At 38.2% G+C, this 14,377-nt stretch overlaps 1 protein-coding gene across 2 annotated transcripts in view; it reads left to right on the top strand.

The window, feature by feature from the left end:
• slc39a10 (solute carrier family 39 member 10) overlaps positions 1-14,377 on the top strand; it is a 52,347-nt gene that overhangs the window by 18,379 nt on the left and 19,591 nt on the right. For both annotated transcript variants that reach the window (XM_041807464.1, XM_041807465.1), the window contains exons 3-4: positions 5,268-6,942; positions 9,998-10,175. In XM_041807464.1, the coding sequence (XP_041663398.1) occupies positions 5,290-6,942; positions 9,998-10,175 (1,831 nt within the window). In that variant the 5' untranslated portion in view covers positions 5,268-5,289. The remainder of the gene's footprint in view (positions 1-5,267; positions 6,943-9,997; positions 10,176-14,377) is intronic.

Here is a 14,377-nt window from a genome sequence, read left to right as displayed (position 1 = left end):
AAATTCAAGTAGCACACGTATTCTTGAAGCCACGGTTGCACTGAAGAAAAGGATGTTTAGAGCTTGACTGTGCACCATAAGATTGATGTTTTACAAGTTTTTTTAAGATGAAAAGTTACAGCTCATAGGGTTACAGAGAAAATGAATGCACAAAATGATATATATCTTTCTTACCGTAAATGTTGAGAACTGTCTTATAAAAAGGGGGATCTTTACAACATAAGACCTATAACCTTTAGAATAGAGGTTGCCAGTTCAAGGCTGAGTTTGGGATTCTCAAAAATGCTTAAATTAGGTTAAACTTGCCCAGATGGATCAATAAAAACTGGGGTTAGTGGATGAATTCATAATGATTACTCACTATTTTTTGTTTTGTGTAACAAACATGTGAACATTTTTATGAAAATGACTTCCTCTCAAAGGCCATGAGCAACAAAGACTGTAATCAGGAAAACACAGCAGGCTCTGTTACAGCTCAGAGGGTGTGCTCATAGAAGTAGGTCCTGGTTTTGCCTCAACCTATCTGCTGTGAGGTTCATAGGTCACTTCTTTCTCATGTTTATAAACACCGTCTTGTGAAGGCCGAGCCGTGAAGTAGGCTTGTAACCACATTAAATATCTGCAGCCTTCCACTGGGCCAGTTGCTCCTCTGACAAATTACATTTTGCACACCATTCAATCAAGAGCTAACAGTGGTAAGTAGCTATTCCTTCAGCTTCATGAGTTAATAATACATTTGATTTAATCAAAGATAAGATATTGACTTTCTTAAAGAGTGTTTTTGAAATATTTTACTTGCTGAAGGCATTTTAATGTTGTTAAATCGCACCACATGGTCGATTGCTTGGAGGAGTCATAAAAGTGCACATGTTCGATTTGTTTGGCTGTAACTTTCATTTGTGCATTCATTTACAGCTAAATTTTTTGTCTACATTTTAAACACTAATTACAGTCAACTGTTATTTCTTTATCTGCTTATATTCTTAAAATTTTGATTGAATGTTTTTGCCTTTGTAGTTGGAGGACTAGGAAGTCCAAACATTTTTAAAGTCTTCAGCTGATAAGAAGTTGATTCTATCTGCTGCATGATTAATGCTTTGAAGATTAAACTAAGGCTTTGTTTTAGGCAAGTTAATTGTTTTAAGTTGTGTTTTACATAGCAAGTTTCAGATGGATGCATTTATTTTATACTTATACATGCAAGTATTTTACTTAGATGGATCAATTTCAGTTGTCTGGATTGTTTTTCTTCCACACTTGGCCAGAACACTGAGAAACAACAGCCCATTGTCAGTCTAATCACCAACGTGTTAAGATTTGAAATGGGGCTCCTGAGTAATGTTATCTCAGTGATCTTTGACTTTTGTTGTGTATCCTCTCCTCTGAGTTTTTGTTAAGCAATTCCTTGCTTCTGGTGGGTATGTACAAAAATCAATGTGGTTATTTTGTGATCTTTTGTTGTTGTTACTCCAAGCCTACAGTGAGCAATCTGTTTTTGCTAGCTTTGACAAGTGTGCGGAGGATCTATCGCCTGCTATATTTTTAACATTTAACCCAGTATGTGTTGTCTGAGCAACAGAAATCTATTCCCTCAAGATGCTGATGCTGTAAATCAAGTCCAAACTTTGCTAACAAGCTGGCTGCCAGAAGACTCTCTTTGAGTACGTGTTCAAGTCTCTTCTGTGTGCCATCTCGCCATTATCCACCATTCCTCATCTGACCTCTCTCTACTCCTATACAACCCCAGCTCCACCCCTCCCCTCATGCATCTACCACCCACAGGCTTCACAAGAGATCTTATGAGGATCATTTGACAGGAGTGATATTGCCGCTTCAGGCTTTTCAAAGTGGGGGGAATGCGAGCAGTTTGTTTGACAGTTCTCTAAAGAGAGTTATTGTGCTCCATGAAGTTCTTGTTCTGTGAAGTTCTCTACAAATGTTATATTTATGCATAATTTGCAGGGCTAATATTCCAATTTGTGTGTAGGTTAAATTATATGTAACCTGTTGTTGACTCTGCTGTTTCAGTTTTAAGATGCCAGTGCGTGGGTCTGTCATTGCTAGAAAGCTCTGATTATACGGCTGTTGTTTTGATGTTGAGGTCAGTGACTTCAGGACTGTTGCATCTGACATTTCTGTTCACAGTATTTTTTATCTAAAATGGTGCTACATATGAGTTGGAGTAAAAGCTACTGCTTTAAAATGACAAGTTTGAGTTTGATTGGACACTTGGTTTATATTTTAACATAATTGTTTCTTATTTTGATGTTGAACTTAGTTTAGGTTGTTGTTAAGGATGTACAATATTGGGTTTCTGCCAATGTCAGATATGCTGATATTAACAAATTGATTTAAGCTGATACCAATATTGATATTTAAATGTAGTTTAGACCTAAAACTTGAGTCCTTAAAACACAGTTTAAAGTTTGGGGATGAACAAATTCACACATTTCAGTCCTTAAAACAAACTAGTAAGTATAAGGAATGATGATTAATAAAAATAAAGACTTCAGGTGGCGTAGGTTTGTTGTAGGGCGCAATGAATGATTTTTTTTTATTTTTTTTTATGTCAACTAATCATCAATAAATTTTCCGATTAGTCGATCGATCATGGCTGTTTTGCATACTATTTTGGATCCCCATTTCACATAAATAGTTGCAATTTAAATAGTAGCAGTTCACAAACTAACCAAAGGATAGCTTTCTTTAGAGTGACTGGTATATCCATAAAAATAAATAAAGCAAATAGCCCATCCAAAGCCCAAAAGTACAAATAAAGCTTGAGCATGTCAACATGTTCTGGTGTGAGGCTGGCTCTTGTCTTTGAGTAGTGAACTGCAAGTACAGATGAGTTTTTACCTGCCAGTATTTGATTTTATGAATATCAAAAACAATAATACGATGTGTCGACGCTTGAATTTCCGTGTCGACTAATTTTTATAGTTGACACAAATGATTATTGCGACTAATCGTTGCAGCCCTAGTTTGTTGGTCCAAGCAGAAACTCTACTAACTGATTTGTTTGTGCTGCCAATATTTACAGTTAGTATAGCAGAGTTTCCCATTAATTACATAGACTTTGGCACACCCCCATAGTGTAATTTTTATCAGCATGGTCTATTTTATCCATATACTTTTATAGAGTCGACGTCCGTCTGCTCAGCAGTGAACCCATACATGCACATGAGCTGTGCTGCACGCACAGAGTGTAGCACTGACTTTAAAAGCCCTGCACAAACACTCAAGCTTTAGGAGATGAAGCCTTGAAATGTTTCAGATGAAAAATTTTTTCCTCTCTTCCTCTCTTCCATGTAGGATCCGTGTATCCTTATGGATTCTCATGCGCCTGTCATGTGTCTTTCCCAAGCTCTCGGGCTACCTTGATGTCTAATTTGTTAAATATTCAAGCAATATTCTTGTCTTATGTGATAAAACCCTGATGTGCAAGCATGTGATTGAGACGACTCAGCTTTAAGTAGACATATCACTTAATAAGAAATGATTCAAATATTTATAGCAAATGCAAAACATGTTAAAATCTCTTTTCCACCCACTAATAAGGCAGAGAAAGGGAAAGAGGCAGTCAGATTAGATATATATTTAATTCTAAATAAGTGAAACTGACTCTAAATGTTAGTTATTTTTCGATGATTTATTGTTCCTCCATGAAGTAGAGAGAGTGCAGCTGCTGTAAACATCTCTGATTCTGTGATCTGATTAATTCTTGAGTTACACAGACAAGGGAGTAGGAACAGTGTTAATAATGACCAATTATTTCTCCCTAGAATGTGAACTTATAGAAATTTAGTTCGCTCATCATTTAGATAGATTTTATTTTGCTAAGGCTAACAAATACAAAATATCAACTCATAAATAAATTAAGGGATAAAACTGTACAAGAATACAGGAAATAAAGGCTGTGACACAGTTCTCTGGTGGAGATTAGTTTTAGTTAAAACCAGAAAAAAATATCAAAGTTGAAACGGTACAAGAGAAAATTGTTGAAAGAGGACAAAATGCCCATAGATTAAGCCTCTTCATTTTGCTTTAAAAACGCACAAGATCGGTGCATTTAACTTCAACTGTCACAGCTTTTCTTCCGGAGGACCATGCCCCTGGGCCAACCTTGAGTTTGGGTTCCTCCTACCTTAGTCTCCTAAAATCCTGTAAGAAACACCATATAGGCAGGTGTTTTTACAGCCAAAATAATGGTTATAAATATCGACGGAAATCTTCACATCGACTGATAACAGTAATTCCATATTTAAGTCAATATTTGCTAATGCCGATATCATGCTGATAATATCATGCATCCCCTAGTTATTGTGCTGTTATTTTGCAAAAACTTTAGGAATTATGGAAATTTGTATAAAGGAACAGCAACTTGAAATGATCAAGATAATTACAAGGTCTAAATTTTTATGTGACATAAGCAAAAATGGTATGTTCTGAGAAGTCAAATGTGTCAGTAAGATCAGCATTGTGCCATTTTCAGTGCTGTCAAATGTTTAAAAACATCAGTCTAATTTAATTAATTATAGGCCCTTTTGACAGACATCTTTAAATAATGTGGGCGTGAACTGATGTCAGTAGCAGATGCTTGTCTGTTGTGCTGTATCACAAATGCTGACATTGGCACACTTAACACCTGATTCAGAAAGAGATTTTTCATCAGGCAAACTCTGATCTGTGTTCCTGGTCAAAAGTGAGATAAAATCGTGGCATCATTAAATTCTTACATCAAAAGAAGTCTTTTTGAAAAACAAGGGCATCAGTCATTGGCTAAATTATTTTAAACATTGGCACTGGCATTGGCCCTGATTTTTACAACTGATGCATCCTTAATTGGCACATTGTGCATCATCAGTGTGCACAGCTCAGCAATTCCCATCTCATCTCAACTTGTTGTTTTACCTAGATCCTACCCATGCCAGCTTGCTTCTGTCAGTCATCAGTTCTTTCCCTAAACGAGTTTGACTGTCTTACTAAAGCTCGTATTATCTTTGCTCCTGCCAAAATAGCAATTAGCCCAAATACTCACAGGTGCGCCAGCCTTTCTTCAAAGTGTAACATGCTTTGCACCTGCACCTAATGCAAGACTCACATTGCCAACCAGTCATGTGAAGGTGACACTGCTGTCTTCTGCCACTGTGTTTTTTTTAATTTAGATGAAAGCTTATGAAGTAATATGCTCAGAGTTGGACTTAGAGAAAATATGAGAAAGAAGTGAAACAAATTCTGATTTTGCTCTTTTTCTGTTTTGGCAGGGGACCAAGAAGAAAGGGGACAATGCGAGTCCACGTGCACACCAAGTTCTGCTTCCTGTGTGTGCTCACCTTCCTCTTCCATCCGTCCAGCCGCTGCCATGGAGAAGGGCACAGCCACCAGCATGGAGGACATCAACATGCTGACCACAACCACGTCCACAACGACCTGCAGATTTCTGACGCTTCTTATGTGAGAGGAGCTACTCCGACTCAGGAGGCCAGCACTCATCAAGGACAAAATCCCGAGGAGGAACAACAGTTTTACATTCAGCAGCTGTTCAGGCGCTATGGCGATAAAGATCGACTGGATTTCCAGGGATTTCAGAGTCTGCTGTTAAGTTTGGGTCTGGGAGAAGTAAAGGTGGTGGGTCTGGATCATGATGAGCTTGGCCATGACCACGTAACTCACCTAGATCTGTTGGATGTGAGGGAGGGGCTTCACACACATTCACCTAAAGGTCGTGGCAAGGGTCGTGGGCACAAGAATGGTCATTCCCTCCATCCACACTCTGAACAGGTTCCCACAGAGTGCAGCTATCATACTACTGCTATCAGTCCTGTTTCTGGTGAGATGACAAGACCCGACCATAAACATGATCGTGATCACAACCATGACGGTGATCACAACCATGAGCATGATGCAGACCATGGTCATGATAACGCCAAAGTTGAGGATAGGGACCATAAACATTCAAATGGACATGTGCAGGACACACATGTTCATCAACATGACCATGACATTGCCCATGACAAAGAGCACAAACATGAGAAGGTAAACTCTAACAGTAAGGAACGATCAACTCAACCTCACAGGGATCACGACCACGGGACTCATGATCACAGGGATCATGATCATGACGGAGAGCACAAACATGAGCAGGAACAGTTGAACAGCAAGGATCTGTCCTCGAAACCAAACATTGATCATGACCATCGGGATCACGATCACAGTGATCATGATCACCCTGAACACAGCCATGAAAAGGTACAGGTACAACCCACTCAAAAAACTCTGTCTTCTCAGCCTCTTGATAATCATGATCACAGTGATCATGACCACAGCAATCATGATCATAATGATCATGATCATAGTGATCATGACCACGGGGATCATGACCATGAGGATCACGACCACAGTGATCACACTAATGATAAAGAAGGCACTAATGGTAAAGACCTTTCCTCTCAACCTCATAATGGTCATGATCATGGTTATCATGACCACAGGGATCACGACCATGGTGATCACACCCACGGTGATCATGACCATGGTGATCATAAACATGACGGGGTACCATCAAGTACAGACTCTATACCAAGCAACCAGGTGCAGCAAACATCCCAGGCTCCTCTAGATCCACGCCCGTCATCTGCCACCACGGAAAGCAGAAAGCCCAGAAAGCCAGTCAGAGCCAGAGGACAGCTTGGGGGAAACAAAGACACTTTATCTGATGACCATGACCACCAACATGGACATGATCATGACCATGATCATGATCATCATGGACACAATCATGACCATGATCATGATCATGGCCATCAACATGGACACAGTCATGACCACGTTCACAGCCGTTCTCACAAACATAAGAGAGAAGCACCAGGAGGGCATGCACATCCCACTCTGCCTGGACCTCCTTCACATACAGGTGGAGAGTCTCATCAGCATGAGGAGGTAGGACTTTTTATAACTCACTGGTATTAGCCTTGATAGGATATTAGTCTTGACATTGAAGAAGTTCCTATTGAAGAGTAAGTACAGAAATGTACTTGCTGTTTTATGAGTCCGGCTGTGCTGTAAGCGTTCTTGTAAATATGCTGTCCTGTATGTTAGCCATGTTACTGGAGGATACCACAAGAAGGTAAAGGGGAGCTTAGGCTGAATACTACTATCTAAAGTGTGGAATGTAAACTACAACACTCAGGGAGGTTGGTATAATGTTAATTCTGAAATCAGATCCATTTTGCAGTAACAGCATTAATCCAAGTAAGATCAGATTCGCTCAGACGTATGACTAGTGGTCAGAAGATCAGAACACACCATCTTCACTTGGTTTCTACAACATTTTCCTCTCTGACCTAACAACCTGGATATATCAGTTTGATTTGTGACCATGTTAACAGGTGACAATGCAAAACTAATGCAAACACATATACAAACACACTTTACGTGACACTGATTAATTTGAAAATAAGTCTTTTTTTTTCCATTTTATAGGTTTAAACATCCACCTTTAAAACAGTATTTATCTGTGGCCAGTTAGTTTAGTGAGCATGTCTGTCTTCGCCTTGAAATTATGGACTTGGTTTTCCAGTATGGAAGGGCAATTAATTGAAATTTCACAAATATGGCCGACTGCTAGAGGTGGTAGAAAAAATTGATTTTTAGATGCATTGCGATGTGGAGGTGGAAGATTCTGAGTTGATTTATAAATGTCCAATAATCAATAATTGTTAGTTATTTAAATATTTAATACTGTGGAGTCGCAGGAACAAAAAGGTGGAATTCTGACATGCAGCGCGTAGCAACAAGTTTTAGATTACCAGTTGTACATCTGTGAAAATGGACATTTTTATGTCCGTAATTTCAGATATGTTAACAAGGAAAGGATGCTGCTATCTTTGGTTCAGTGCAATTGTAAATTTCCAGTTCACACACATCTTCCATTAGAGGATAGTGGACATTTAATTTATCTCTATTTTTCTAGATACAATTGTACTGTTTCATTATGTTTGACACAGTGAGAAAAACAGAAATGTTAAAAAAAAAAACAAAAGTGCAGAAAAAAAGCATCAATAATCGATTAAGAATCGAATTGTAGCCTCGCGAATTTTAATCGTATCCTAAGGTACCTAAAGATTCCCACCTCTACTGACTGCAGTTTTCAAATGGTAGAAGGTGCAGTATTTCTTTGGCCTGGAATATGTTTCAAAATAACACTTTAAAATGATCATTCCCTGCAATGCAACAATTCATATTGCTTTTTCAATGTGAGTAAAAATAATTGCAAATAGATGTTTTATCAAAATTGTTCAGCCCTGGTTGTCATGATGATTGCGAGGCTGTAAATTTAACAAATCAGTCAATTTACTACCGTGACTAAATAAGAATATATCATTCATATTGACTCAGGCATTATCTGTTTTCATCCTGCCATATATGCCTGGGCTACAGGGAAGAGCAGTTTATGTTTAATCTATCTAATATTATGTTGGTTACATTGTAGAATAATTTATTGTTTGTGTTTGTTAAATGAAACTTAGGATGAAGAATTTACAAGATAATCGCTTATCAAATTGCTTTTGCAATGTCAGGGGAAAACATCGCAATTAGATTATTTTCTCAAATTGTTCTGCCTTTTTTTCAGTTTGTCTCTAAAACTATAAGCAGCTTGCATCTATGCCACATTCATTTTCGTGAACTTGAACTGCTGATATGAAAAAACCAACATGGGGTCACGTGGCAGCCATCAAGCTTTCATGTAGTTGTACTTCACAGCAAGTTTATCTCTGAACAAAGACATCAACAACTACATCAAAATGGCACATTAAGTTGAAAATAATCTATGTGTCAATCCCAGTGAGTTATCCAGTATTGTATTCTGAAAAAGGGAAAAAGAAAAACCATTGTGTTGCCAATTATTACTTGGAAATTGTTGAGGTCTAGAGAATGTTTTTGAAGACACAGAATAACGGGATAGAAGTGTTAAACCCTTCTTGTTATTCCTCCAGCTTTTGCATGTGATGGGTTTCAGCACTCCTTCAGAATTTTGAGTCTTGCTTGTGTGTGTCCTCCCATAAAGGCAGAGTGTTTTTCTGACATACCGCTGTGACAAGTTAATGAACAGCAATGCTGTCTCTTTTTCCTTCTGCTTATAAAACTTTTTGGAGCACGAAAGAATGTAAACTATAAGTCTTACAAAGAGAATATAGAAATATTATAATACCTCAGTCCTGGTTTCTGCGGCCTCTTTAAGAGTTTTAAAAGTTTGTAATCTAGTCAAAATTAAGGCTTTTAAAAAGTATAAATGCGAGACTATAAGGTCATATTTTTTTCTTTTTTTTTCTTTTATCTAAAGAGGTTGCAAGCTTTAAAATGCTTTAAAATCAGAAATGAGTTTTGTAAATATCCTAAAATGGACATTATGCTCTGTATTTTTGTTGTTAAAACCTAAATGTATGCTGGTCTTCTCTGTAGCTTTATCTTCAGTGCAAAGCATGTAAATAGGTAATTCTAGATTGTTGTACATCTTAAGTAGAAAAATAAGTTGTGACCCAAAAAAAAGGGATCAAAACAAAAACTTTCCATTGTCAGCTCACTTATAGTATCAGGGATATTTCCCATAGTCTAGTCTGAAAACTCCCCAAAAAGCCTAATTTTCATACTAGAAAAACAAATTCTACTGACATTTTTTGATGCTGTTTTGTCTTTCTATAGGTACAAACATAACTGTGTTGTCAATGTAATGGGTTAGAAATGGAAGATGCAACGAAGTCTTGAAATTTATGAAGAGGGTCTTAAAAAAGGTCTTAAAAAGTATGAGATTTAATGACAGATTTTCTGTATATATCCTGTCTTATCCTCAATTGAAAAAGGTAGTTGTTATGAATTTTCAGTTGAAGTAGGGCATTTATTTGACCATTAAATGATGCATTGTTTTTCTGGATTATTGTATTTCATTAGTTGTACCGTGGCCTTTCCTTATACCCTCATCTCCTTTCCTTTCCAGTGTTTGAACCTGACTCAGCTTCTAACCTACTATGGCCTCAGCCCAGACTCGCTCATCTCCCCACACCAGTTCACCTACCTGTGTCCTGCCCTGCTCTACCAGATAGATAGTCGTCTCTGCATACGCCATTACCACCAGATGGATGTGGAGCAGGAAGCTCTAGAGACAGGAAATTCCAGTAAGTGCGAACTGTTCTATCGATCCAGACATTTTTCACCTGAAAAGCATGGTGATGTAGATAGAAACAAACTATAAATTACACAAATGTTAGCTGGACAACTCAGAGTAACTGGAGACTTAATTCACAGTTTTTATTGCACATCCAATTGTAGCAAAGACCAGGAGGCTCTAGGTCTGAAAAGTTATTTTTAGGAAACTCTCAATTCTCCTTTCTGTAAGGAGAATACAAAAGCCGTAAAGTAAAAAGTTTAAGGTTTGCCTGTAAGATGGGGCATTGTTCTTCATTAAACTTATCAGTTCTGTCATCTTAGCAGCGTTTTTGTGACCAGTTGTGTGCTTTCCCCCATTCCATACTTGCTAAAACCTGCAGCTGCCACTGCAGAACAGCAAAACTTTGTTTTTAATCAGTGTTAATTTTTTTTTTTTTTTCTATAGCAAATAAAAGAAAATGTACTCTTGTGTACTGTAACAGCAAATCCCTGTGGTTCACACATAAAGGTGGCATTAATCCTTATGGATATGATCCCATTTACATTCCAGTTCATTAATCTTGTTTTTTCTTGTCTAGCAGATTCTTGTTTGGCTGTCAGAATACATAGTAAAGCGATATAATCATGAACCTGAGTATGCCTCAAAATCAAGCTTTAAAGGGTGGAAAAAGTCATAAAACTCTGACATGTTGAAAAAAAATGGAAAAAAACATTGAAATGAATTCTTTTCCAAAGAAACCAAAATCATTTATTGATTAGCATAGCTTTAAATTGGCTTGCATAGCAATAAGACTTTGGTTGATAAACTGTCTCTTTGTTATGCTATCTGCCTGAGGTAAATGCTATCTTCTTAAATGGTTAACCACCAGCATGTCTTTATCTACAGTGTTTATGATATAATGCTATCAGTATGTATAGCTGTGAACCAGACTGACCTCCCTGAGGGGAAAGTGGCAGACCTCATCTTTTCTGTACATCTTTTTTCATTTTTTTAACTAAAGGGCAGTTTTTCCTTGTATAGATGCAGAAACAAATCGCAAGTGACCACTCAGCACAGTGTAGTGCCAGAAAAGGCTTTCACTTTCCAATGGCTAAGATATTTATGAACCTAACAGAGATGTGATGGACAGGTGTTAGCTGACTTACAAGACCAAACAATTAAAGAAAACACAATATCTGAGACACATTAGAATGTCAGCAGGCTTGGAACATGTTTTTGTCATAGTACCATCACTGAATATAAGTCGATATCAATGTCAACTGTTATCCTACCTGATGATTACTATCTTGTTCAGTAAAATCCACTGCTGATCTTTTGTAACATCTCCATTCATCTTATGGAGTTTGTACATCTACATGCTACAGAACGGTAGTTGAACTCTCAGCATGCAGTGGTTGTTTTCTTAACAACCACTACTTCCTACTACTTCCTGTTTTCTTTAAATTAAAGATTATGACCTAATGAGGGAGAAAAGTGGCTCCAATCCATGCCTGCCTGATACATCGTACTGGCATATATCATACTATTTATACTGATATGTCAGTCGCATCAGTGTATGGTAATCAACTTTATGGCTGACTGCCGGGGTCAGCCTGACAAATGGGTCTGTATGTAACTGCCTGAGTGGCGATACTTTCAGAGCTGTACAGAGTTGATCTGTGGGTGGGGTTTAGTTGTACCCAAAGCTGTTTGTAATGGCTACCTCCGCTGTGGTGATTACCTCGGATGTAGCTTTAGCACGGCGTCAGTTTTAGAAGAACTGGACCACATTACTGTATTAAATAAAGAATAAAAACACTAAAAGCTTTTCATGATGGAAAAGATGTTTTCATTCTTCTGCCGACCTGCTTCGGCATGAGTTTGTGACAGTTACGGGGGAAAGGGTTGGTTGTTATGTTAGTGGTTGTATACAATGGCTGCTAGTGGAGTGATTAGCTTGTACCGCTCAAAAGATGTTTACGCTCTTCTCCTGGTCTGCTGTAGCATTGGTTTGAGATAGTTTTGCAGTTTGCCTGTGTATCCACTGGCTGCTGCTGCGCAAGTTGTTAGCTCAGATGTAGATGTAGGAAAGCAGCACTTTAATTGTAACTGGACCACATTTCTTTTTAAAACAAGAGCATAGAGCCACATCAAAAGTTTGTCTAAGCAGAGAAGATGTTTTTGCATGTCCCCTGACCGGCCTTGGCATCAATTTTATTCACAGAGATGCTCCGCCATTAACAATCTTGAGGCATCAGTAGCCTGTGAGCTCAAGACTGGCACGTGCGCACACCACTCTTGTTGCCCCGATTGGCCCGTGATGAATATGACAGAACATTCCTCCAACTACCTTTCAAGAATGATTTGAAAAGTCCTGTCCTTCCCAAACACTTTCTATGGGAGCTTTCCCAGATGAATGTGGAACAAAATCTACAGTTGATATATGCAGAAATAGACAGGCAAAATATCGGATGTAAATATCGCATAAATTTTGATATCTGCCGATACCAGACCAATATCGTGCATCCCTAGTTTCTTCTATGTATCTCCAAGTTACCTGCAGATTACTTGATCTAACATGTATGAATAGTGGCTCTGTGTTTATTTACCTAGGGCTGTTACCTGTTAAACTTCTATCTCCTCTTAGTTACTGGAAGACCTGTTATATGAATTGCTTATAATTGGCAAAATAAGCAAAGATGGGAGGTTTTTCCTAGATATTTTCATGGATGCACAAAGCTGAATGATTCTTTGAGTGAATCGTAACTTCCTGTGGACATATGCATGAGTGGTAGGCATCAGCTAGTTCAGCATCAGGTCAGTGATGCATATAAAGTCAAAATTGGATGAGGATCAAATTCAGTTCTTGATTAGAAAAGTACATTCTGTGATTGACACTTTAAACAGCTTTCATGATTTATGTTGGATGCTTTGTGACAACGTATAACCTTGTTATCAAAAATTCTAGTTACCATGGCTGCCGAAGAGTAGGCCTCTGGTGTGCTTTTAAAACTAAAAAAGGGACTTTTTTGGACTCATTTAGTGCACATATTATCGTTTGATGAAATTGCCTTTTTTCTTTTAATGATGCCTCTTCTCTTAGTTTGTCTTCCAAATCCCCAAGTTAATTATACACAGAGAGAAAACTCAGAAAGAGACTGAGAGATCAACTATAAAGAATGAAGGTCAGTGTTAAGCCCTGCTCTGGGACGGCCCCGTGTTTCCAAGTTTATGAGAATGCAAATCATAAAATCACAGTGTTTAAAGTTAATGAGTTACAGGTCATGATCTGAAGCTCATAAAGCCATGAAAGCTTTGCAGTGGATCAAACCAGGGCCAGTAATCAGTTTCTACACACTGAACAAGCGGCTTATGGTTGTACTGTGTTTGTTTTAGTTGGTCAAACAAGTAAATCTTTTAGAGCAGCACAAAATGAAAATCAATGGTGAAGTTATTTGTCTGAAAATGCAACATTTAAACCTTGAGCATCTCTTTGTTCCCACGTTCTGTTTTATGCCTGCAGTGTGATTGGATTTAAGTTTTCATTAACACAATAGACTAGAAGTTTCAGAGCTATTGCTGTAAATAAAAAGGCAAGCATAGAGTCATAAAAGCTTTTAAAAATTATATTTTATTTAAGACAGAAAGTTTGATTTAAAAAAACAATCCAGTTTCAAAAGTTGCCGTTACTTTAGTGGACTTCAGGACAGAATAAAGCCGTTAAAGCAGCAGGAACTTAAGTCCAACTGTGAGATTGTAGGAATTCCCTAACTGTATGCACTCTTAAACCTTTAATCATTAAACACACAAACACACACACACAATCCCCTCTGGAGACACCTATATCACACGTGCCTCAGGCCAGCAGTGTGCTACCACTGACAACAGTCATAAAAATGGTAATGATGCTGAAGAAGTCGGCATGAACAAGTCAAAAGGGCAGGATTGGCTTCTCATTAGTGAAAAAACTAGACGGGTGAGATCATCTGCAGCAGTGCACCAAGACTCAACCATAGGCATCGCCACATGCCGTGAAGCTACCTCTCATTTACCTCCCACCAGCATCCGTGGGGGAGCTGAGAAAATTTGCAGTTTCTTCCTTCTGGTCCCCACACCCCTCTCTTTTTGTGTTGTGCCAATTAGGGGAGGCTAAGAGACACACTGGGCCATTTTTTCTGAGCCATGGCTCACAGGAGATGCGTAATTGGAGAGAAGACGCAGACTGGTGGG

This window comes from Cheilinus undulatus, linkage group 15 (assembly GCF_018320785.1).
Source record: "Cheilinus undulatus linkage group 15, ASM1832078v1, whole genome shotgun sequence".
NCBI classification, from domain to species: Eukaryota; Metazoa; Chordata; class Actinopteri; order Labriformes; family Labridae; genus Cheilinus; species Cheilinus undulatus.
This window is presented reverse-complemented; position numbering and strand designations above follow the sequence as displayed.